Here is a 26,593-nt window from a genome sequence, read left to right on the forward strand (position 1 = left end):
ATTGTATGTGATAAACCAAAGCAAAGCAGTGATTAATTGTGATGTGAAATGAACATTGCACATGGTTTTCAAAGATTTTCACAAATGAAAAGCTGACAGTTGTTGGGACAATTATTATTGTGCTCTCCTGAATGAATATCTTCCCTCTAGGGAAGACCAGTTCCCTGCCTATAGATAGGCAGGGAACTGGCCTTCACTAGATTTTTATTTTTAGATTTGTATTTGTGATAAAAATGTATTTTTCTTCTACTTCAAAATTATGCATTAAAATATGTGGCTCGTGACACAAAATAAAAAGGTTCAAGGGGTAAAAATAACTTTGTAATGTATATATACCCTAAATACCACTTAAAACAATGTATAAAGGAATGAATCGCATTTCTTGACAGGTCTAAAACGCTAAATGAAGGAAGTTATGCAGCAGTCACTTTTTAAATATAAAGAACAACTATTGTGGAATCAATATGAAGTCTTGGATTTGTACTTCTCTTTCCATCTGAATCGGCGTGGACTTTCCGAACCAGGAATCCGTTTTTATAAAGCAGCATTCCCGTTGGCTCTGTCCCCTCTGACAGGGGCTTCAAACTGCTACCAACCCTGTTCATCGGCCTGGAAGCGTCAGAGTCCAGGAGACTATCCCCGAGCTCTGAAAATGACTTCCGCAGCTCTTCCTCATCTCTATGGAGACAAAGTACAAAAAAACAGATTCCATGGTGATCAACACTTACGTGTCCTGTCTCATTAGCAATAAACACATCATCATTCATCCTGTCCTTTCTGCTTGTTACACCAGGAACGGCTCAGGACATGAAGTCTTGCAGAGATTTCACATGAGTCAAATCTCCGCTCGCTGCCAGTGTGAGCTCTTCAAGGCATTTACAAAGCAGTACATCACTGAAAGGAAAGAAGAGATAGTGAAGCGGTCTTCAAAGTTTTATATGTGTGTTTTCCTCTTGTCATCCTCAAACTCAGTTCAGTCGTTAGAATTAAAACAGAAAAACGGTAACACCATCCTTCCTGTTCTAGGGCCAGCTCGTCTGAGATTTACTGACACATCACTCTTCCTTTTCTTTACTGCAACAAAAGCTGAATCTTTAAACACTGAGGATTTTTCTAGTTTCTATCAATACTTCTGTGGTTAAGTTTGTACCACTTCCATTATAAAAAAAATATATATAAATACTGTATATGATTCAAAATTAGGTTCTCAATCAAACACTTCAAATGCTAGTCTTGATAAATAATTTTTAAATTCAGTCTACATGCATTCATACAGCTGTATCCTTTTCAGATGTTCCCTTATTTAGGGGTTGCCATAGGAAGTCATTACAACTTGCTAAAAGACTTGACAGAGTTTTTACACCAGATGCCCTTCCTGACGCTATCTGGATTTGAACCTAGGTCCCTTCTGTCAAAGACACAGATTTAGCCTGCTAGTTGGATTTTATGCAGCTATTACATACAATTTAATTCTTGGGTTTTGTTAATCTTTTAGAGAAATTTCTAAACAACTGCAGATAATAACTCCAACTTAGCGGATCACCTTGCCAGGTTCTGGTAGAAGTTCCCTTTGTCAGGTTCAAATGAAACGAAACTGGTTACAATGTTCCAGAAAAACCCAGAAAACACCAAAGATTAAAGCTATCATTAAACTGCTAAACTGAAATAAAGGACTACCTCCAAATTCTTCAACTTCAATCCTTGGAATGGTTTTGTGGGGCCATTGACCGCAGATGAAGAATTGTAAAGATTTTGCCCGCCAGCACAGGTGGTTGATTCAGATGGACCCTTTTTAAAAATATATTTTAAAGTGAGATTTTCACTGACAAATTAATATCTTCTTGAAATGGAAACTGCTAGGTACAAAGCATTTGTCTTTATTATGTTTTTTGCTTTCCTTTGAATTTCATTGTAAATAGGACCACAAACTTCCAGCAACATTTACTCAAAGGCAGAGCTTTGGCTGCTTTATTTAACTTGGCTAAATACATCAAGCATTTAAAAAAAAAAGTGACCCATATCCCCAGTGGTGGGCACAGCTAAGATAAATGACTTAAAGTTTTACATTTACACAGCAGTGGAAGCATGTAAGAATATTGTATCCCTATGTGCCGAGCATCTTAAAATAAAAAACCAATGGTATGAGTGTGGTCCAGAAGCCTGGAACACAATGCAGGACTGAACGTTTCTGGGGGTTCTTTTTCCCCTCTGCCATCAGACTCAACAAACGTGCAATAAATGACTTTTTCCGGGTTACTTACTGCTGTAATATCAATAATATCAATATTATTTATAAATGTACATTAAAGTCCACTAAAAGCATATAACTAAAAATCTGTTTCATCATTGCTGTGTAGAAGCCTCTGTTTTCCCAATACATGCTGCAATATCTGAACATTTGTATTGTCTATTATTAGGGCTGCTACCAGTGGAGATTGATAATACTACAACAATATTTAGATTGAATAGGGAACAAACAAAACAATACATAATTTACAAACTAATACTGTCAGGATCTGCCATTTTGTGTTTGTTTACTTTTGTCAGTCAAGTTTTTCTGTTCTCTCTAGTTTCTCTGTTTACTTCTGTTAATGGTTACTTTCTAGATTCTACGTTTCATGTGTTTGTTTACTTTTGCTTAGATCTGTTTTCTCTTGGTTTGGTTATGTAGTTTAGTTATTGCCCAGTTCCTCATGTTCCTGTCTTCCTAATAATTCTTACCTGTCCCTCAGCCTCCCTGCAAGCCCGGTCCAAACCTGTTATACATCCCGCTGATTATCTGCTTCACAGTTCCTTTGTTCTACACTCACTTCCCTTTGTATTTAAGTTGGTTTGTGCCCATTGTTTCCTGCTGGTTTGTTTCGTTAACTTCCTTGTTTGTCATTACCCTCATCTGTGTTCAGCCTAGTTACCCTGCTCTTAGTTTTAGTTTTCTAGTTGGATCTGGACACCTCGGACAACATTCATCTATACTCTGCCTGCCTGTAAGCACTGTTTCATCATTAAATCCTCTTTCTACTCATTATGCCATCTCCTCATCTGCCTCTGCACACTAGTCCTGCCCAAAAACCCTCAAATGTGACAAATACAAACTGAAAATAATGTAATTTAATTCCAATAATTATTCCAAGATCACTATATAAAGTATCATCTTGCTATACCACCCCCCTTAATCCATTTCCTAGTTTGTACCATCCCAGAACTAGTAAATTGTGTGTAGACATTCCATAGGGGTTTGCATACAATTCAATCTCCCCTGCTGGGAGATAGAAAATGGCAGAGGTAAGTATTTAACATAAAATAGGCTTTCATTATTTTAGTTACTAAAGACAGTTTGTATATTATTGCAGTTCAGCTTTTACAGAAGGAATGCCAAGATGATGCATTTTAACTATTAAGCAACAAAACATCAGTGTATTAAATACTTAATACACTGATGATTTTGCAGGTTTTCACACTTGCAAAGCATGTAGAAGACTTAAATCTATTTCATAGGTACTCTTCAACTGTGAGTGACAGAATCTAAAACAAAAATTCAGAAAATCACATTGTGTGATTTTTAAGTAATTAATTTGCTTTTCTTTGCATGAAATAAATATTTGATCACCTAACAACCAGTAAGAATCCCAGCTCTCACAGGCCTGTTGGTTCTTCTTCAAGAAGCCCTCCTTTTCTCCACTCATTACCTGTATTAACTGCACCTGTTTGAACCCATCTGTATAAAAGACACCTGTCCACACACTCAATCAAACAAACTCCAACCTCTCCACTATGGCCAAGACCATACAGCTGTGTAAGGACATCAGGGATAAAATAGTAGACCTTCTCAAGGCTGGGATGGGCTACAGAAAAATGGCCGAGCAGCTTGGTGAGAAGACAACAACTGTTGGCTCAAATATAAGAAAATGGAAGAAGTTCAAGATAACGGTCAGTATCCTTGGTCTGGGGCTCCATGAGATCTCACCTCGTGGAGCATCAATGATCATGAGGAAGGTGAGGGATCAGCCCAGAACTACACTGCAGGACCTAGTCAATGACCTGAAGAGCTGGGACCACAGTCTCAAAGAAGTAAGTTAGTAACACACATCGCCAACATGGATTAAAATCCTGCAGCGCGCGCAAGGTCCCCCTGCTCAAGCCAGCACATGTCCAGGCCTGTCTGAAGTTTGCAAATGACCATCTGGATGATCCAGAGGAGGAATGGGAGAAGGTCATGTGGTCTGATGAGACTGAAGTAGAGCTTTTTGGTCTAAACTCCACTCGCCATGTTTGGAGGAAGAAGAAGGATCCCCAAGGACACCATCCCTATTGTGAAGCATGGAGGTGAAAACATGATTCTTTGGGGATGCTTTTCTGCAAAGGGGACCGGACGACTGCACCGTATTGAGGGGAGGATGGATGGGGCCATGTATCAGGAGATGTTAGTCAACAACCTCCTTCCCTCAGTAAGGGTATTGAAGATGGGTCGTGGCTGGGTCTTCCAGCATGACAGCAACCCGAAGCACACAGCCAGGCCGACTAAGGAGTGGCTCAGTGAGAAGCATCTCAAGGTCCTGGAGTGGCCTAGCCAGTCTCCAGACCTGAACCCAATCGAAAAATCTTTGGAGAGAGCTGAAAGTCCATATTGCCCAGTGACAGCCCTGAAACCTGAAGGATCTGGAGATTTGTATGGAGGAGTGATCCAAATCCCTGCTGAAGTGTCTGCAAACCTCGTCAAGAACTATAGAAAACATCTGATATCTTTAATTGCAAACAAAGGTTTCTGTATCAAATATTAGGTTTTCTTTTTCTGATGTATCATATACTTATGTCATGCAATAAAAAGCTAATTAATTACTTAAAAATCACACAATGTGATTTTCTGGATTTTTGTTTTAGATTCAGCCACTCACAGTTGAAGAGTACATGATTTACCGGTGGGAAAATCTGCAAAATCGGCAGTGTATCAAGTAATTGTTCTCCCCACTGCATACACACATATTAAGCAAACAAATAATTAAACTGAAAAACCAGTTGATATATTGTTATTTAACCGTGCAGTAACAAACAATTAAGGATCTACAAAGTAAATGTAACAGTGGCTCATTGTTACAGCTTTTCTTATCCTTTTTATCTCTTATTTAATTGGCTTCTTCAGTTCTGGTTGGAAGTAACAGGCTTATACTTGTAGTCAGAACAATCACACTAACAGAGCCATTAAAGTCATTAATGTGGCAATTAGGACACATGAGTCACTGGCCCTACCCTCTATTCAGCTCAATTTTTGGTCGCTGTTTGCTTGACCATCGTGAGTTTGTTTGGGTCACATTCCCATTTATTCATTTTTTTTCATACCAAACACAACTAAAATGTTTGTCGCTGAAATATTCAATCGATTACTCGCATCACACTGCCTGACAGAACTCCCTGACATACAATGCCATAAGAAAATTACTGTCCAACATCACTTTCATTATGAGTAGTAGCACACAGAATTTGATTACCAGCAATGCCAGCCTGCCACAGATTTTTTTGGACATATTGAATTCCTTCACGTGAAAACATTTCGCCTTTCATCTAAAACAGCCCTAACTCGTCTCCCCAGGTGGTTTTTCTGCAATTCACACCCTGGGACCAAAAGAACTTACACTGCATCGTTAGGGACATGTTTAAATCGTCAAGCATCAATGACCCAAACATTGAGCTTAATAGAGGGTAGGACTGGTGAGTTATTTGTTCTAATTGTAGATCATCACAGTCATATAAGCCCTTACAGCTGGACACTTTCTCAGTCTGGGCTGTATTCCTCAGGTTAAAAGAAAGGAAAGTCCAAATTTGAGAAACTGTAAGATCCTTAAACTAGTTACTAAACCAGAAGCTTGTAACAGACCGAATGTGTTTTGGATAAATACTACTATTTCATGCAGTTCACAAAAAGGCAATATCTACTTTTGAATCTTGCTGTTTAAATAAATATTTGATCACACTATTTTACACATTTGTGGAAATCTCAGACCAGAGAATCTGACATGCCTGATGCAACAGCAGTGATTATCCCGTTCCTCTTATAAATAATCTCCCACAATGCTCTGTATCTTTTAAAGGGATTTGTCTCATTATCAGAGCTGCTTTAAGGCAACAACAATCAAGTACCTCTGCACCCACCTGGTGAGAAAACATGGCAGTTCCAGTCCCCCCCCCCACACACACACAAAAGGTTCAGCCCAAAATCAGAAAACCCCCTTGAGACCACGCTATGAGTAACCAACAGTACATAACTGCAGTTAACCCCCATGCAGGACTCTGAGAGAAAGAGATGCAGGGACAGAGCCAATGAGCATCTAGCCTGTTGCCTGGTAACTGCTGGCCATTCCTGAATCTGTCCGTCTCCACGCAGATGCAGACAAAAAGTGGAGAGATGATAAAGAAGTAACAACAGATATACAGACACAGGGGAAAGAAAAAGAAATAGCTTAGTACTGTGAGATGACAGAACGTTATTGGTGTGAGCGAATAAGAGGACATAAAGATGACAAGTAAGGACACGATATGGAAAAATGAAAAGGAAAAAGAGGAGAAAGAAAACAAATTACAGGAAAAGGTAAAAGATGTAAAGGGTGGAAGACAATGACAAAAAAAAGGCTATTTTCACAATAGAGACAACAAAAAAGAGGTGAAGGTTTTAGAGAATAAAATGGTGAAGAAAAAACAAAGGTTGAAAAAAGCTGAAGTGAAGGGGAAAAAATCAACTAAAAGCATTCAGAAATGTTGGTGCTGGGAGAGCAATCACGTAAAAGTAAAAATAGCTATATAAAAATAAGAAAGTATGCAAATGCTATTTGGTAAAGCACGTTAATAGAAATGCATTCAAGATATTCTGTGCTGCTTCGGTTGCTAGGGGAGACAGATTGGTTGTGTTTCACCTGTGACGCTGAGGCAGTGGACCGAATGACAGAAACACTCAAAACACAGTCAAGTGAAAGAGGACAGTAATTCATCCATACACACTCTGCTGTACACAGCAGAGCCTTCCTTCATTCACACAAAGGCTTTAATTCAGCCAGAAAACAGCTTCTTTCTAAAGGATCCGCCCTGTATAATATTAAAACAATATACAATCGAAAGAATGTTCATTCAATAAATTAAATTCATTACATTTTATACATGAAATTTAGAGACATGACAAAAATAATATATTTAAACAATAAAATAATGAACGGTTTAAATTTGTAAAACACCCAATGCGTTGTAATTAATCAACTTTTTTGAAGAAGAAGAAATGCGGCATGGGCAAGTTGGTAATGTCGAGATATACTGAAGTTTTAAAAAGTAACATTTCAAAACTGTTAAAACTTTTACATTAAAATCGTTCTCAAGATGTAAAGTACTTTTAATGAGATGATAAAGAAAGTTGCACAGTGACCAGAGTTTTTGGTATGGCACAGTGCGGTAAAGCACAGACCCTCCCTGTTGCTGCACGGAAGGAAGTTTTCCGCGATTTTCACCTTGTTGCAAAACTTACAATGTTGTATGTTTCTCTGGTACCAAAACAACACGGCAGCTCAAATAACCACTTGCTAGAAGCAAAGTATGTAGAATACAATCTCTGAATAAACATCGGACCTTGAAGCAAATAGATTACACTTGCAGAAGACCAGGTGCCACTCCTGTCAGCTAAAAATGGGAAACTAAGATTACAATTCACACAGGGTCACTACCATTGGACAATACCAGAGTCTAAAAATGTTCCCTGGTGTTATGAGCCTCAATTTTGGCTGCAATATTCAGATGGTAGGGTCAGAAGTTGGCATAAACAATATGAAAACATGGATATCTGGGTCCCTTAGTACCACTTTAGAATTGTTTTAATACCATAGTGTAGCCTGCCATTTTATGTTACCTGGTTCAGTGTATGCCACGATCAACCAGGGCAATTTTGAAGACAAATGGGGGTCTGATATTGTACCGGCAAGGTACACTTAAAAAATTGTCAAGTGAGTGCAGATAACATGTCTTTTAGTGGTATTCTTTACAATTGTTCTTTTCTGTTTTAAATATAAGCAAATAAATATTTTACTTTTCTGTAAATACTGTGACACTGTAAATATTATGCCTGTTTTTTATACCATGAAAATCTCACTCATTGCCCAGTGCTTTAGAAATGAGACCCCAGATGTGTGGACTGCATATGGTTTATAGCTAATTACAGATTGTCCCGACCGAACATTGAATCTCTGCAGCTCCTCCAAAGTATTCATGGGTTTCCAGTCTGGCCCTCTGATTAATGCTGTTCTTGTCTGGTTTTTTAGTCTAGGTGGATGTCTTTGTAGAACTGTAGATGTGTCATCCTCTTTCCATTTTCAGATAATGGATGGAATGGTGCTCTCTGAGATGTTCAAACTTTGAAATATTGTTTCATAATACAACCCAGCTTTAAACATCTCTATTGGATTCTCCCTGACCTCTCTAATGTGTTCCTTGGACTTCATGATGCTGTCAGTTCACTGATGATCTTTAACAAACCTTTGGGGCCTTCACAGAACAGCTTGATTTATACTATTTACTAATTAGGTGACTTCTAAAAGCATTTCTTGAGCTGCATTATATTTATGGGTATCAGAATTAAGGGGGACTGAATACATTTGAATACCACATTAACAATAATTTTATTTAGAAAACAATGTATTGTGTTCAGTATACTTCACAATCATGCACCACTTTTTGTTGACCTTCCACATAAAATCCCAACAAAATACATTGAAGTTTGTGGTTCAAACATGACAAAATGTGGAAATGTTTATGGGGTATTAATACTTTTGCAAGGCACTGCATGTGAAGCCTGCTTCCTCTTCCAGGTTTTCCCATCAAACCCAGACTTTTCTTTACCCAGAAGTCTGCATCCAACTGCATCTCGACTTGTTAGCTCAGTTTCAGAGCTGGCTGCTGGCCCGCCTCACTCCCTGCCCTTCTCCCCTACTCCTAAACGAGTGTGTACTTTATGGGTCTGAGCTGCATGTGTGCGCGAAGGAAGAACATGTGGGTGCATCCTAGCGCTCTGCTGACAGTGACCATGTGTGTAGAAATTATGTTGCTTGCATGGAACAGAACAGAAAAAACACAAAGACACACTTGTAATAAGATGCCAGACTTCAAATACAGTTTGTGATCATATAATCTGAGTTAACAGTTTGTTTTTTGTGCCTGAGTATCACACCTCTATCACAAGTCTTAATATTTGCGCCTCGAGCTGGAAGTATATCAGTAAACTGATGGTGTTGGGATCTAAAAATACAGTAGAATTGAATAAATGCTGAACTGCAATGGGATTAGGTCCATAAACAAACCAATGTGCACCAGGAGAAAAGGGAGCAGCACATATGGAGATAATTCCTCATAAATTTCATAATAAAATATGTATAAAGATGTGAGCAGGATGGGAAAGTGACACCCTGAGAGTTTCAAAGCTCCAGCACAAAAAGCCTTTACAGTATCTCTTTATCTGTGACGGCTTGCGCTTAGAGGTGGATTCTCCTTTGTGTGTTACGGTTTGCGTGTCAAAAACTGACATCCCTTCTATACCCCTGTAGCCTGTTTTACAGCTGCAGTGTTTAAATAGCTGTCTGTATGTCAGCAGAGAGGTTTGAACTGCAGTGCCAGGGCTCTCAGCAGATCTCTGGCTGGATCCGCTCCTCTGACCACTTTTATCCCACAGCTCCGAAAGCGCTGCTGCTCAAGCTATTTTTGGAGCAGCAGTGGGAGGCTGTGGTCACACCTCTGTACAAGATGCAGGTGAACTGCTGTATGAGATGAAGTTTTTATGCTCAGTTTAGTCTTTTCCTGCGTTGCAAAGGCAGCGTCTGCACATACACACACGTACACTCTCCGTGTGCGTTTATCATGCAGCTCATTGATCTGTTGCTGCATGTGAGAACACAGGGAGGAAAGAGCGATGCGGTAGCTATGGAGTCGTAGCCATGGTGCTGTAACTATAGCAACAAAGCTTGGAAAGCTAGTGACTTAATTGGCATCTCCAAGGTGCTCTGATCTGTGGAGCTGAGATCAAGAATAGCAACAACTGACACACTAATGTATCCTTCACTTGTGAGACAACAAACACGTCACAATTAGATGCAAACAAGTTATTTAATAACCCAATTGTTTTCACCTGATTGTGTGTGTGTTTGAATGTTTGTGTAAAACAAGAGGAAACTGAATAAAACACAAGCAATGTGACCAAAACATATTGCACTGCAATAAAGTAGAATATCATGAAAACATTTTATATTTTCAGTCATTGAATCCAAGAAGGGAAATTGTTAAACATCGAGTGAAATATTTAGTGTTAATTTTCATTAATTATGGTGATTATGGCTTACAGCTAACAGAAACCCCAAATTAAATTTGCCAGAAAATAAATAAATAATAAAAGTTTTTTTAATACAGAAATGTAGACCTACTGAGAAGTCTGTACTGTACATTATGTACACCCTATGCTTGATTGGACTTCCTTTTGCATGACTTACTGCATCGATGCAGTTTTGCGTTGAGGAAATCAGTCTGTGGCTCTGCCCAAGTGTTCAGGAAGACCAGGTTGCTTTAATAGCGGCCTTCAGCTTGTCTATACTGTTGGCTTTGCTGTCTCTCAGCTTCCTCCTGAGGTAGCTGTTGCTCACTGGGAAGAGTAATTCCTTTGCAGTTGGACAGTAGGGGGTTTGATTCCAGTTTCCTTTCAAGCCACACATCAGTGAACCCATGGGCAAGGCACTTAGCCTCAAGTTGCCTACTAATCTCTGTATTGGTGTATGAATATATGTGCAGCTGGGTTTCATGTTAAAGTGCTTTGAGTGGTAGGTATGACTCGAAAAGCTCTGTAGAAGTTCAGTTAATTTTTAACAAGGTAAAGAATATATGGCTACGATACTCTATAGATTCTATGTGGGGTTTGATCAGACCAGTTTCCCGGTAATTAAAGCAAGTGCCAAGTTCTGCTGTAAAATGAAATCAGCATTTCCATAAAGCTGACTTTGGACTTGAGTAGAACCACAATAGACCATCACTAGCAAATGACATGAATCCCCAAATCATCACTGACTGTACCTCTACACTCTTCTTTCAGACTCTGGGACATTGATTTCCAAATGAAATGCAAACTTTTATTACGTCTGAAAAGAGGACACACTGCAAAGGAATTACTCTTCCCACTGAGCAACAGTGCAGTTCTTTTTCAACTTACCGCCTGCTCCTTAAGTACACTATTCTACTATTCTAGCAACTAAGCATTGTGTTTTCATTAGCTGTAAGCCATAAATGTCAAAATGAACAAATAAGAGCTAGATATATATCACTATGTGTGTAATGGGTTCATATAAAATCTAAATTTCATGTTTTAAATTGAATTACTGAAATAAACTAATTTAGCATTGATGTTCTGATTTATTGAGATGCATCTGTTTTATACTGATGACAGTTTACATCAAGTTAGGTAAAGTTACTCACAGCGTCCATTGCAGCTTCTGATTCTTGATTGAGTTGTAGAGTGCCTGCAGGGGGAAAGAAAAAACACAGTTTTCAGAGAGTTAAGAGCACAGCCCAAATTTGATCATGTATTGCAGGGCATTTTTAGTCAGGATACTGTGGTTTTCTAAGAAAGATAGGCAAGACGCAAGGGTGCTTTATTCAATGAACCAGTCTCATGCTGCTCAGCTTACCCTGTTTGCCTGAGGTGAACTCATTTTGCTTTGCCAAATGATCCGTCAATCACCTAATGAGCCACAGCATCAACAAAGCGGTTAAACATGGAGCATGTCTTGGACAAGACATGTCAGTCGATCAAGATATCAATAATTTAGGTTCACATCAATCTCCACAGATCTAAATCTAGTTACTAATCAGAACTGGGAGCATGTTATAACTGCAGGATTTCTTAGGTTTTATTACCCCGATAATCAGGAAGAATTAAATTTGATTCTGTTTTTTTTTTTTTTCAAAGCAAAGTGTTCAACAGTAAATGTCAGCTTCATAAGCTGCCTGAGTCTCCTGTGACTTCGGCAAACATTCTACAAACAGGGTGACAACGCAGGTAAGTTGCTGGCATGGCAAATAAAACAATTAGAAACTAAACAACCAATCACATCTATTGTATCAAATAGACAAATTTTGCAAGATTCCCAAGAAATTAATGCTGTTTTTAAGGACTACTTTGAAGAATTATATACAAAGAAGGCGACTGTGGCTCAGTAGGAAGATATGTTGATGTGCCCCTGGGCAAGGCACTTAACCTCAAGTTGCCTACTGATCTGTGTATCGGTGTATGAATGTGTGACTGTTAGTGAGTGTGATTGGGTTAATGTGGCTCTAGTGTAAAGCGCTTTGAGTGGTCTGTATGACTGGAAAAGCGCTATATAAGTTCAGTCCATTTTCCATTTACAAACAACTATAAAATTAGGAGATAACTAAAATCTCTAATGAAAACAGACAATTTGAGCTCAAAAATTACAAAAGAAGAATTATGGCTCTCTGAAATCTGAATGAATAAAATCTGCAAAAAGAGCAGGACAGGACAGCCTTTCGATAGATTTGTACAAGATATTTAAAGATAAACTTTGTTAGATATGTTTAAAGAAGTTTTCTACTCAAATTATTTTCCTCCCTTAATAAATGCTTCCATGATTACCCTTCTGCAAAAGCCAGGTACAAACAAATGTGGGAATTTTAGGTCGATTAGCCTGCTAAATTCAGATGTGAAAATAATCTCCAAGGTGCTAGCATGATGTTTGCAAAATGTTTTACCAAATATAATTGACCAAGATCAAAAAGGATTCATTATGGGGAGTTATGGGGTGCTGCAGGAAAATTACATTGTTTTAGGAAGTGGTAAAGGATGTAGGAAATTATCATTGAAAGAATAATATTAGATCCAAAGTTGTTTTCTTTGGACTGTATCCCTGAAAAACATAATTACGGCAAAAAATGAACGGACATTGATAAACCTAAGTTTGCTTAATAAAAAAAGATGCATAACGTTGTTTCGAAAAAAAGACTCATAGACCGACTGTCAACCAATGGATCGGACAGATGTTAAGTGCCCACCCACCGGCAAAGATTACATGTGCATTAAAGGGCAAACAGGACTTGTTTGAGTGTATGTGGAATCCCTTCATTATATATATTAAAGATCTAAACATGTCAGAAGACAGTGCAAGTGACTGAAGGAGGTTTGCACTGCACTTCCTAAGTATGAACAATTCTCTTAGGACAAACAGACTGTTGTTTTTCAGCTCTTGCTATGGAGATGATGTGTGGGGTTTTGTGATGGGTTGCCTTATGATCAAGATTCTGTGAGGGGCACTTTGTTGTTGTATGTGCTATTTTAATTTGATTTCCACACAGTGTCGGAGTAGTGCTATTACCGTTTTGCCACATCTCGCAGATTGCGTTGAGCTGTGTTTGTTTAAACTACTTAAAATTTCAAGATATTTTGGCAAAAAAAAAAAACATTCAAAGATTTGAACTAGTAACCAGAACTAGTGAAGCAAGTAACCATTCAAAGTGTTCAACAGTTCTCCAGTCCGAAGGTTTTTCTGAATTTTGCTTTGGACGGTGGCAGATTTGACCCAATTTTCAGTGGGGTACCTGATCATTTTTGGATGATCCTGTTTAATTCTGACCTACGATACTTTCAGAAATGAGATGCCTGAAAGATAAGCAAAAGGAATGAGCTAGTGTTGTGTTGGCATGTAACTTAGCAAAGCACCTAATTTTAAACTGGATGTTTCTTACCAGCAGGCTGTCACAAAGACACAATTGGTCCTGTTTCCATCACTGAATTTATAAAAAACACCAAAGATAACACAGTTTGACTGACAGATAACAGGATTTTCACAAGATATTTTCCAAAGAGCTGTTAGCTTAAAACTTGGCACACCTTAGATAATTAACTCCTCATTTTATTGGGATTTATCCAATAATCACGAAGGTAAAGGAAAATGGAATGATTTTTGAAATTTTATACAAATCAGAATTTGTATTCTCCCCCCATACACTGATACCCTTAATTATCCAGTGCAACAATTTGTCTTTTATAGGCACTTACTTAGTAAATACAGTCCATCTGTATGTAATTAAAACTCAGTATAAATCCAAGTGTTCTGTGAAGGCCTGTGAGATTTGTAGGAGAACAAACACCATTATGAAGACCAAGGAACACAGCAGACAGGTCAGGGATAATGTTGTGGAGAAGTTTAAAAACGTTTTAGGTTATACAACAACATCCCAAGGTTTATGGAGCACAGTTTGATCCAGAATAGAAGCAGACAAGAGTCCTGTAGTAGCTCCAGAAGAGCTGCAGAGATCCACAGCTCAGGTGGGAGAATCTGTTGTGCACTCTACAAATCTGGCAAGAAGAAAGCCGTTGTTGAAAGAGAGCCACAAGATGTCCCGTTTAAAGTTTGAGAATTAAATAAACTGTGGTTTTAATGCAGTAAAATGTGAAAAAGTTTATGGAGTATTAATATTTTTGAAAGGCACTAGAATAGTTGATGTCAGCTTCAAAAACATGCAACATAGTTTGGAAAAGTCACAAGAAGCCTCTGTATCTCAGTCTGCATGGATGTTTTTCTGATTTCTTCAAACGTTTAACTGGTTTTAGCTTCTTTTTTTCTTCAAATCCAACACCAACCAGTTGTTATCATTCTCTTAATCATTATTTCCTCTCTCAAAGGAAGCTACTCCTTTCCTTTCATTACCATCATGGTCAGCAAAAAATAAAGTAAACAAACAGAGTAAGATAGCTGAGGGGATGGAGGAAGGTTTAATGGTAGAGCTACTCCGCTGCTGCAGAAACCTCAGCTTTAGCTTTCCCTGGATGTGCAGGAACAGTCAGGAGATTTAGACAGTTTTCCATCTACAGCTCTCATTGACATTGAGCTGTGTCTACTAAATGTAATATAACAAATCAGTTTTCACAGCCAATCTGTAGCAGAGAGATGAGGGGGACGCAGGACAGCGGGGAAACATCAGTAGTGCAGTGATTGAGTCTGGACGGGTGCAACAGCTGAAGTGGTGTATAGGACACTGGCAAGCAGTTCATCACATCTACGTTCAGCCTTTACCACTGGCACCTGTCAAAACTGCCCACTGGAAAGGAAATGAAACTACCCATGTTGGATGTTTTCTTCTGAGAATAATGTTACTGTATCATGACTTTTAGTCAAATGAAATAGGATTCATAGCAGGATTTGACTCCAACAAGCAATTGAAACTAGGCCTAATCTGAGACCCATCTTGAGCGTAATGAATATTAATGTTCACCCAGGATAGCTCATTACAGATTCTGCTCTGTTTTATTCTCTTTGCTGTAAAATTGCAGCTCTGTGGCCAGTTTAATGTTTCACACTCAGCACTGTCAGATATTTTGCCTGATAAACAGGGAAGAGCTTCTTAGGATTTCAGAAAAGAAAACTGCTCCTCAAGCACAAATGTTGTTGATGGTAAACTTGAACTAACAGCAACATAACGTTAGCAATATGGTTCCTATCTCCAACAGTCATTGGACGAGAACCGGGATAAGCCCTGGACAGATCGCCAGTCCATGGCAGGACAACATAGAGAGACATAGGAAAGACAACCATACATGCACTCACTCACACCTAAGGGGAATTTAGAGAGACCTCATGATGTGATCTATTTTGGGAAGTGTACCGGTGCCCTTCTCCAGCAAAACACCTTCACAACATGATGTTTCCACCTCCGTACTTCAAAATTACGATGTTCTTCTCAGGTTTGCAAATGTCCTGTTTCCTGTAAATGTAACAATGGTCATTATTGGCAAATATGACCACAGGACTTGTTTTACTGTGGATACTGACACTGACACTCTCTTACCAGCTTCAGCCAGCAACTTCCCAGATTTTTTTGCTTTTGTTTTTGGGTTTAGTCGCACATTCATTTAACCCCTCTTCTTTCTGAACAGCACAGTGACTGGACAATCCCATGCTGTCTATACTATATTCATGTTTGTTTAAACAGATAAATATGGCATCTTCAGGGATTTATAAATGTACCCATTGGTTGAACCAGACTTGTAAAGGTCCACAAATCTGCTTCTGATATCTTGGCAAATTTCTTCAGATTTTCCCATGATTTTGCTTAAGAAAGCAGTGTGCTGGAGGTGTTGCTTTAAAACACATCCACCGGTGTGCCTTCATTTAACTCAGGTGTTGTAAATCTATTAGAAGGTTACAAAGTATCATCATCAGTAACGTGTGTAAATGAAAAAGTATAAATTTGAAGAAAGTAATAGGTTAAAAATCTATAAAATTCTGTTTCTCATTCTTCTGACATTAAGATTAAACGATTAAAAACAAAACGGTCAAAAATGTAAAATATTCAGTTAATGCGACCCCTGATACTGTAGATGAATATCTCTATAGGTGGATGCTTTAGTAAAGTAAACACCTAATAAAAACATTATCTAATGTCATTCTATGCTATTTAGACGCTGTCTGCACTGATAAACACTCAACTCACCTCAGCATGCTGAATGCTTGAAGCATGCTGACGGCAGCGTGAGCTGCTTCCTGATTAATTTCACTAATTATTATATTTATTAGCCTCTTTTAAATTGCTTGTAGAAAGCCCCAGGCTTTTGAAACCCCAGGCTGCATTCCGATACAAATTTACTCGGGTAATTTCACTTTCCTTTACATTACATTCACGGGAAACTGGTCCTGTGCTGGAGTAAGTCTTTTCAGCTTTCCCTGGGATTGTTAAAAGGGGTGGGTTGTATGCAGCGAGGCATGGCACCAGCAGTTGCGGTAATGGCGGAAGTTAGTATACAAATGAATCATTTATATAACATTCATTTGTCACAAAAAGTAGTTTCAAGATGTTTTAAGCAAGAAAGTAGACCTCAAAACCTCATCTGTGCGCGGGTAAAACAAATTCTGGGTTTTTAAATCTTGGGGTTTTCATTGGAAAAAGGGCTAATATTATTATTTTTAATATTTTGTGGCACAAGTGGTCTTTATTTTTATTTTTTTTAAGTAAACAGGCAGAAAGTGGGGCATAGAGAGAGGCAAGAAATATAGGTGGGGTCTCCGGGTCGGGTCTCTTACCAGTGATGGCTGCGTTGGGAACCTGGGCTCTGCCGCTACAACACATGCCGCGTCCCAACTAATCATTATTTGACCCTTTAGGGGGCTCAGATAGCATTTAACTTTAATTTCCAGATAGTCAGTCAATAATCTATTATAAAAAATTTAAACAAGATAATCAGAAAAAGTAATATACCTGAGGCAGCTAAACACTCAATTATAGATTCTTGATTACAATACACAACGCACCATATTAACCAACAATACATGACAGCACTTGATGTCCCATAACATGTCCTACTTTTACATCAACATAATAGGCTTTTAGATGACGCTACCATACATAGCAAGGTAGGGAACAGCGTGATAGCAGCTTAATGAGAAACAAACTGAACACCAAAGCTCTTGATTTATTAGTCAACAGTCTTTATTCTACAGTCATACCCAACTTAAATTACACTGATAAATACACTCACCGGCCACTTTATTAGGTACATCTTTTCAATTGCTTGTTAACGCAAATTTCTAATCAGCCAATCACATGGCAGCAACTCAATGCATTTAGGCATGTAGACATAGTCAAGATGATCTGCTGCAGTTCAAACCGAGCATCAGAATGTGGAAGAAAGGTGATTTAAGTGACTTTGAACCTGGCATGGTGGTTGGTGCCAGATGGGCTGGTCTGAGTATTTCAGAAACTGCTGATCTACTGAGATTTTCACACACCACCATCTCTAGGGTTTACAGAGAATGGTCCGAAAAAGAGAAAATGTTCAGCGAGCGGCAGTTCTGTGGGCACAAATGCCTTGTCGATGCCAGAGGTCAGAGGAGAATGGCCAGACTGGTTCGAGCTGATAGAAAGGCAACAGTAACTCAAATAACCACTCATTACAACCAAAGCATGCAGAAGAGCATCTCTGAACGCACAACACGTCGAACCTTGAGGTGGATGGGCTACAGCAGCGGAAGACCACACGGGGTGCCACTCCTGTCAGCTATGAACAGGAAACTGAGGCTACAATTCACAAAGGCTCATCAAAATTAGACAATAGAAGATTGGAAAAATGTTGCCTGTGTCATGATTTGTAGGTGTTTTTGGGTTCTTCTTATTATTATTCTTTGAATCATGATTTTGTTATTTTCCTGGTCATGCTTTAGTTTTGTCTTCTTGTTCATGTTTTGTCAAGTTAGGATCTGGTTATGCTTTAGTTTCATGGTTTACTAGTTGTGTTTAAGTTTGTATTCAAGAGTCTCTGTTTTGCTCCAGCCACGTTTTGTTCTCTCCTGTCTGTCAATTAACGTTATTCGGTGTGATCAGGTTGCACATAGGACCTACTCTTTATGTCATGCCATGTATGGGTGCCCTCATGTCTAAGGGACAGATGATATGGACTTAAAATGTTATAATATTTTGCAGCATTTATTGTGATAATGATATAGATACCAATAAAAAAACATTTAAACATTTTTTTTGTCTTTTTGAGTACAAATCTGTCCCTTCATATATTTGGAGCTTCACAAGTGTGCATACTGCTCTGAAATTAAAACTTGCCTATCATGAAATATTCTACTTGATTATACCAATTACATTGATTGCAATTCTATCATGTAACATGGAATGATCACATTCAATCGCTTTTTTAAAATTATTGTTTTTCTATTGATGCTTTCAGCAAACTGTTAGTGGAAAAATAATTAAAACACTAAGTAATAACTTCAATCATGCTGTTGGTTATCATTAATTATCCATTAAAGTTTATAGTTGTCACAGCTAAATCCCAATTCTTAAATCAGGATAATTCATTTTTCTTGATAACTGTAAGCGATACAATAACAGCAAACCCCGGTCATGTATGCATTGGTTCCAACCTTGGTCCACTAAGACACCATTGCAGGGCTCGTGTAGATGCTCGTGCAAGTGTCTGTAAGACCCTAGCGCTATACGTGATCCCAATAGTTCTTCTCTCTGATGCCTGACATATCACTAGATGTGAGGATGTTTAATCATAAAAGTTTTATTTGGGGATCTGGTGAAGTATCACTGTTAACGATCATTTCCCCACCAAAAATCTGCCAGTTTTCATCAGAGAACTGGAGGGCCAAAAGGGCAACAATGTGATAAATCAAAAAAGTATTACAAATGTTTTTACACATGTTATAGTTACAGTAAAATTTAAAGTAAATTATTTAAGAAATAAATGTACCTATAATTTAAATCTTTCAATACTAAATACATAATTACATAACTAAATGTACTATTTTTTAATTCAAATTTTAAGTCATGTTTTGTTAAAATCATATATGATTATTCCTGTATTTATTTAAAATATAGTTCCTGAATTGCATCAGTTTAAAGTGTCACTGTGACCTGGCAAATAGATCCTAGCATCTAATTGGTTAACCTATAGAGAATGTTTGGGCACCGAGACACGAGAATCGATTGGAACCAGGAATAACATTCCAATTCTCCCAGAATCATTAAAACTTTAACTTCAATTGCTAGTTTCAATTCCTAGTCTACCGACTGGAAGGAGAAGCCGCCCAACACCAATGAATCTGCACAAAATGTGCGTGCAACAGCGGACAGTATGCGGCGGCGATAGAATGTGTCGCTTAACTTTAATAAAAAAAAACAGCTAGGTTATAAATGCCAACAATTTGGGCAATATGCTGCGGTCTGTAGAGTTAAGGCCCGGTGTGCTAAGTGCAGAGAAGAGCATCAATGTGGGAAATGCACAGAAAGAACAAAAATAAAGTGTAATTGTGGAGGGCAGCATAGTGCTGCTTTTAAAGGATGGTAAGCACATAAAAGAGCAGTCCAAATCCAAAATATGAATATAAAGGAGAAACTTTCCTATGTCGATGCAATAGAAGTAAGACCCAATGATAAAGATATATTCTTGCCCAAACCTCAAGTTTAAGCAGTTGCACAATCGCTGAGTCAGAGAATCTCTGAAAGTAATTAATGCTCACCATAGACAGACAGACAGCAGAGGATAAAAATAATCACAAAAGCAGCAGAAAAATATCTTGAGATAGAGGAGTTATGCTTTGAATCAATCAATGCAAACAGGGATAACTGAAAGTCAACCATCATGTATTGGTGGAGTAAAATGGTGTTTTCCATAATACAGTGGAATGCTAGCAGCCCACTGCTTATGGTCAAGAATTTAAATATTTTATTGAAAAACAGCATGATAAACCAAACATTAATTGTGTTCAAGAAACCTGGTTAAAAACATCACTTGACTTTATACTTAATGGATATATAGCAATACACAGAGATAGAAACCCTGGAGTAAATGGTTATATGAAAAATGGCCTGCACTTTATGAAGACCCCAAAGCACTTTACACCACAATCAGTCATCCACCCATTCACACATCGACAGTGGTGAGCTACAATGTAGCCATAGCTGCCCTGGGGTAGATTGACAGAAAAGAGGCTGCCATACATTCCACACCACCGGGCCCTCTGTCAGCAGACAAGTCAGGTGAAGTGTCTTCCTCAAGGACATAACAACTAAGATGGACAAAGCAGGGGTTCAAACCAGCAACCCACCGGTTACAGGACAAAACCCTACCACCTGAGCCACAGCCGCCCCACGAGTAGGAGGCCCCAAAAGGTTGAATTTATTAAGATTGAAAAGATAACAAGAGAAAAGATAATGAGAAAAACGTAATAATTTTACGTTAGGAAATAGCAGAAGTATTTTATGTGGAGATTTTAATGGTCATAACATGTTATGGAGAAGCAAAAGGACAGATGAAAATGGTAGTGCAATTGAGGAATTTCTGGATGATTATAAATTAATTTGTCTAAATGATGGAAGAGGTACTAGATTTGATGGAGTTCATGGAGCAGAATCAGCCATTGATCTTAACATAGTGTCAAAACAAATAGCAGGTATTAGCCAGGGGGAAGTTGTTAATAGTAATAATTTTTAATAGTATCCATTAAGTATAAAGTCATAATAGTGATCATTATCCATTTTGGATTAAGATATAAAATTAGAATGTAGTAACAGAAGAAAGTTGGTATTCTAGATAGAAAGTGAGTTGGAAACATTGAGTAGTTATACTAATAGCTAAGCCAGGTAAGGATAAAGGGGGGTTTGCCCGATCCTGGATCTGAGAGCTCTGAACAACTATCTCAGGAAATACAATTTCAGGATGCTCACACATGCACCCCTTTTGTGTCTGGTGCACCAGGGCGATTGGTTCACCTTGGTTGACCTGAAAATATCTTTACTAAAAGATTTACTTTTGAGGGTGTCAGTTACGAATACACAGTGCTCCCATTTGGCCTGTCTCTGAGTCCGAGGGTGTTCGTGCGTTACACCGAAGTGGCAATAGTCACGCTAACACAGCAGGGCATCCGCCTGGCACATATTTGCACGATTGGCTCCTTCTGGCTCGATCACAGAGGGAAGCCGTGACGAACACGCAGGGATGGGGAGGAATTCACGAGGCCGGGAATTCCAGCTGTCCCACATAGATTATCTGGAGCTCTTGATGGTGTTTGTCATGCTGCAGCGCTTCCTCCTGTTCCTCAGCGGTCAGCAAATACTTGGACCAAAGGCACCACTGTAGTGACTTATATCAACTGTCAGGGGGGCTGCAACAGTGGATCTGTTCACCTCTGCCGAGAACGCTCAGTGTCCGCTGTTTTTCTCAATGCCCAATCAGAGTGCTTGCGCACTCCTGGCCCCACGTTCTGCTGTATGCTTTCCCCTCCTGGCTCTGATTGCACCCACTCTAGCCTGATAGTTCCACACTGGCCAGCAATGCATTGGTTCGTAGAGATATATCAGCTCCCTAAGGGAAAACCTTAGCAACCCCTGTGTCGGAGGGACATGCTGTCTCAGGTAGGGCGAACAGTGTTCCACCCATGCCCAGAGCACCTAAAGGTATGGGCCTGGCCCATGAGTGGTACACTCTGAACACAGCAGGGCTCCCTCAAAATGTTATTAATACCGTTCAGAGTGCAAGGGCTCACTCCACTAAGTCCTTATATGACTGCAAGTGGATAGTATTCGACAAGTGTCGTTCTGAGAGGGGACTCCTCTCCTCTTCCTGTTGGGGAGATTTTGTCATTTCTGAAGGAGATAATTGACAAAAGAAAAGTATTCTTCACAGTTAAGGTATACCTGGCTGCCATCTTGACATGCCATGCTGGCTTTGAGGGTAAAACAGCCAGCCAGCATATCTTGGTTTGTCATTTTATGAAAGGAGCACACAGGTTTCTGCTGATTTCCAGGTCCCTGGCTCCCCTTGGGGCCTTGCCATCCCCCCATTTGAGCGTTTGGGGGAGGATGACCTCAAGCCTCTGTCCCTCAAGACGGTGCTGCTGTTGGCCTTGGCGTCTGCTATATGTATTATGATGTTCATGCTCTCTCAGTGAGCCCCTCCTACACCCATATTGGACCCGGAGATGTCAGGGTCTCACTGTAGCCCAACCCAGCTTTTGTGCCTAAAGTGGTTTCTCCAATTATTCTTTCATTCTTTTCTCCGCTTCCTTTTTCATCCCCCGGAAGGATGGTGGTTGAACCAGCTTTCTGGGCTCTGCGGGCCTACTTGGACAAGACTGACAGCTTCCGGAGAAGCAACTATCTCTTCGTGTCCTGGACGAAGCCTTATAGGGGCAAGCCCATCAAAAAAGCAGTGGCTCTCCCACTGGATTGTGGAAGCGATTGCTGCCAGGGTCTTCAGGCTCCGGAGGTCTACGGGCCCACTCGACCTGGGCCCTCTTTAAAGGGGTGTCCATTCAAGACATACAGTATATGCAGCTGTGAAAAGGTCCTCACCACTCGCTTTTGCTCGTTTTTATAAGTTGGACGTCTTGATTCCAAGTGCGGCCTCAGATGTTTTGAACGCAGGCTCCCTGTCTGAACAGGTAGAGCACAGCTGAGTGCTGGACGTCGCAGGAGATAAGCTGGCTGGCAATATGGGAGTTTCCATTTCCCATAGTGAGACATCGAAACAAATGCTATGAATGAGAACTATAGGTTCCTTGGGTAACCCCGTTTCTCAGAATAGCACGATAGACATGTCTCAACAGACAACCCTGCTTGCTGGGGCAAAGCAGGAAAGGGTGCTTATTTTGAATGATGCTGCGTTGTGGTGCAAGCCAATTATAAGATAGGTGACGCATGCGTCACAATCACCAGGCAATCAGTATTGTTGTAATGAGATAGATGCTTCTGAGAAATATGGCAAGGGACATATCCCATAGTGAGACATCTCACTCATTCTACTCTGAAAACCGAGGCTATGGAAGTAACCTACAGTTATTTGTTGACTATTATTCTGAATCGATGTTTTGTCTAACCAGCATTCAAAGCGGGAAATCAGCTAGTCAACAAGACCTTTTAATGAAGTTAATTATCTAATATAAAGTATAAATCAACAAAAAACAGATATTCAATTTACATGGGTTCCAGCACATAAAGGGGTTGAGGGTAATGAAAAGGTAGATAGATTGTCCAAAGAAGCAGTCAAGGCCAGTAAAGTTGATTATGTCCCATTAAGTAAAACAGAGGTTAAAGTGATTGATAATATCAATAAAATGTGGCAGGAAAGATGAAATACAGAGAAAGGAAGGCATCTATTTAAACTACAAAAGGAGGTAACTGCAAGAAGAGGTGGTGTAATGAAGAGGCAGGAGGAGGTATGGATAACACAATTGAGGATTGGGCACACAAGTCTAAATAGTGGGTTAAAAATGATAGAGAAACACCCATCAAAGGCCGGCACTCATTGTGGAGAAATATAAAGTGTTGAGTGTGTTATGGTAGAATATAGAAAACACACAACAGAAAGAGAGCAAATGAGCAAGTTAATAGGACTTCCAATAACTATGATCAATATATTAAGTAAGCTTGAGTCACGTCCTATAGTTAAAGCACTAGTAAAGTATTTGGAGGACACACGATTAGCTGAAAGAATAACATTTTATTTTTTATTTTTATGTAACTTAGAAAGAAGATTTTATATATAGTGGATTACACCTCAGTCCAACAGAGTATACCATAATACACTGAGATTGTAATCTGCCAATAAAAAATACTGAAGAAGAAGAAGAAGAAATGAAACACTTGCAATACGATTATATCATGTAAAGGAGGGTCCACGACCAGCATGATTAAACACCTCTGGATTCATAGTGTAGATGTAACAGAGTGTAGGCTGGCTCTTCGCTGGCTCTTCCACCTCCTCCAACACTCAGAGTTGCACCGCATTGAGGTCAGAATCAGGTAATTATAACAATAAAATACATCTTATATCAACAATGAGGCAGCTATTAGTCATACTCAACCTAGAACGGTGGGTCATCTCAAATGTAAATAACCAGCTAACGTTAGCCCATGTGCTTTTTCATAGAAAAATGACCTGAAATTGCTAACATTAGCCAGGCAGTTCACCTTGACGTGCTACTCCAATATGTCCACCTTGTTGCATGGTGGTGGAACCAAGGAAAGTCTTGTCCTTTGCTGTCAGATCTTGCTCTCTCATATTTATGCAGTTAAGATTTTTCTAAACCCAGTGAACGTGTATTCTCCAATGCAGGAGACAATATCTGTCCAGAACGATCACACATATTGCTGAGAAGGCAGATATGATCATTTTCTTAAACAGGAACGGTTTCTGATTTTATACTGTACCTGGTGCTAATCTGGACTGGGTTGTACAAATTGTTCTTTTTTTGTTTGTTTGATATCCTGCACCAGGTTAGCGCTTTAGTTGGAGCTCAGTAACACTGGATATCTGTAAATGTGCTTTTATGAGGTTTTCAAAAATGACGTTTTCTTGTGAAAGTGTACCCCTATGAAAAGAATTAAAATTCATAGGGAAGTTCAGACTATTTAATCCAAATAAAAAACTTTGGTTATCTAGCTCATTTAAACCGTGTAAACCTTTTGACCTTACCTCTTAAAAGAATCCGAATCACGAATCGATAGGAACCGGAACTGAAGCTAGAAATCGGAATCATTCAAAATGCAGAAACACCTCCTTCTTGGTTTCTATCTTGTTCTATCTTGTTTACAGAAACACTGCTTCAACATATCTGTTAAAATTCTGTGAACAGCCAGGTTCTTTAGCGATGAACTTTTGTGTCTTACCGTCCTTTGGGGAGTAAAGATGACTGCCTGCTGGGCAACTGTGAAATTAGCAGAATTCCCCATGATTGCATAAATCAGAACAAAAAATTTCTGAGTAAAACAAATTATGGGTTTTATTCAATATACAAATTTTCTGAGAAACTGAATTTTGGGCTTTTATCAAATGTAAGTCATATTTGTCAAAATGTACAAAAATGAATGCTTGAAATATATCCCTCCCTGTCATGAATGTATTTGATGTCAGAAAGGGCTGAAACAATTCCCCGAATTATTCGAGTGCCTCGATTACTAGAATTTCTCCTTCGTTGAATTTTGTTTAACTATTCAGAGCACTGTGTTCCGTCTGGGTGGTTATTTGTGTTGCACAACGCTTTCACTTCCGCTAATGATAGCCTATACAGCTGATATACGGATGCCAAGTTCAGCTACCACTATGGAGGGAGATGGCAAAAAGAAGCCCTGAGAACCCGACTGAAAGTGTCAAAAGCTTGGGAACACTTTAAGCTTAACAGAGAAGGAAACACAGTGCAGTGCTTGAAATGCAAAACTAAATTAGCTTTCCATAATAGCATGTCCTTGGTCCTGCAATACCTGAGCAGGAAACATCTGCTGCTACAGCATTTATCAACTCGTGCTTCGACAGCACACCAGAAAGACGTATTTTACTGACGGACCACTTCTGTACACAGATGTCTGCAGAACAAGACCACTTGTGTGCATGAGTAAAATGAATGTGGAGTTTGATATATAAAAGGCAGTGTTTATTATGCCTGAAATTAAATTTGCTGTTGCTCTGTTTGATAGGTAACGTGTAATTGGTTTTTATTTCTCCTGTTTTTGCACTTAAAAAAAAGAAGAGCGTTACTTGGCACCTATGTACACTATAGGGGTTCCATTTTATTTCAATAACATAATGCTTTTTGATGTTAAAAAATCTCTTTAAAAATCCAGAATGTAATAGGCATGTGACACTTTATGCACTTTTTGTTTGTGACCATTTTCACTACAGAGGCAGCAGCACTGTATTGATGTTAAGTCAACCAGAAAGCGCAGAGCTTTTGACATTTTAGCTGCAAAGATGCAAACTACATTAAAGACATGCTGTTTTGCATTTTAACCAATAAAATATAATTTCTTAAAAAAAAAGAAATGAAATTATTTGTCTGCTTGTATATTATTTTTCATATATTTCTATTACTTATATAATAAGCTTACGTTGTTAAATCAGAAATCGGCAGAATGTGCCAATATTTTTATCTAATTACTCGATTAATTGTCAAAACTATTCGATAGAATACTTGATTACAAAATAATTGTTTGCTGTTGCCCTAATATCAGAGTTTACTTTTTTGGATTGAATTTCCAAATTAGATTAACTTTTTGATTATATCCATATTTG

General features: G+C 38.9%; 1 protein-coding gene across 6 annotated transcripts in view; it reads right to left on the reverse strand.

Moving 5' to 3' along the window:
• LOC124875096 (PH and SEC7 domain-containing protein 1-like) overlaps nucleotides 1-26,593 on the reverse strand; it is a 152,880-nt gene that overhangs the window by 26,812 nt on the left and 99,475 nt on the right. For all 6 annotated transcript variants that reach the window (XM_047376930.1, XM_047376928.1, XM_047376929.1 and 3 more), the window contains 2 exons: nucleotides 11,476-11,519; nucleotides 485-678 (listed from right to left, as the gene is read on the reverse strand). In XM_047376930.1, the coding sequence (XP_047232886.1) occupies nucleotides 485-678; nucleotides 11,476-11,519 (238 nt within the window). The remainder of the gene's footprint in view (nucleotides 1-484; nucleotides 679-11,475; nucleotides 11,520-26,593) is intronic.

This window comes from Girardinichthys multiradiatus, chromosome 10 (assembly GCF_021462225.1).
Source record: "Girardinichthys multiradiatus isolate DD_20200921_A chromosome 10, DD_fGirMul_XY1, whole genome shotgun sequence".
NCBI classification, from domain to species: Eukaryota; Metazoa; Chordata; class Actinopteri; order Cyprinodontiformes; family Goodeidae; genus Girardinichthys; species Girardinichthys multiradiatus.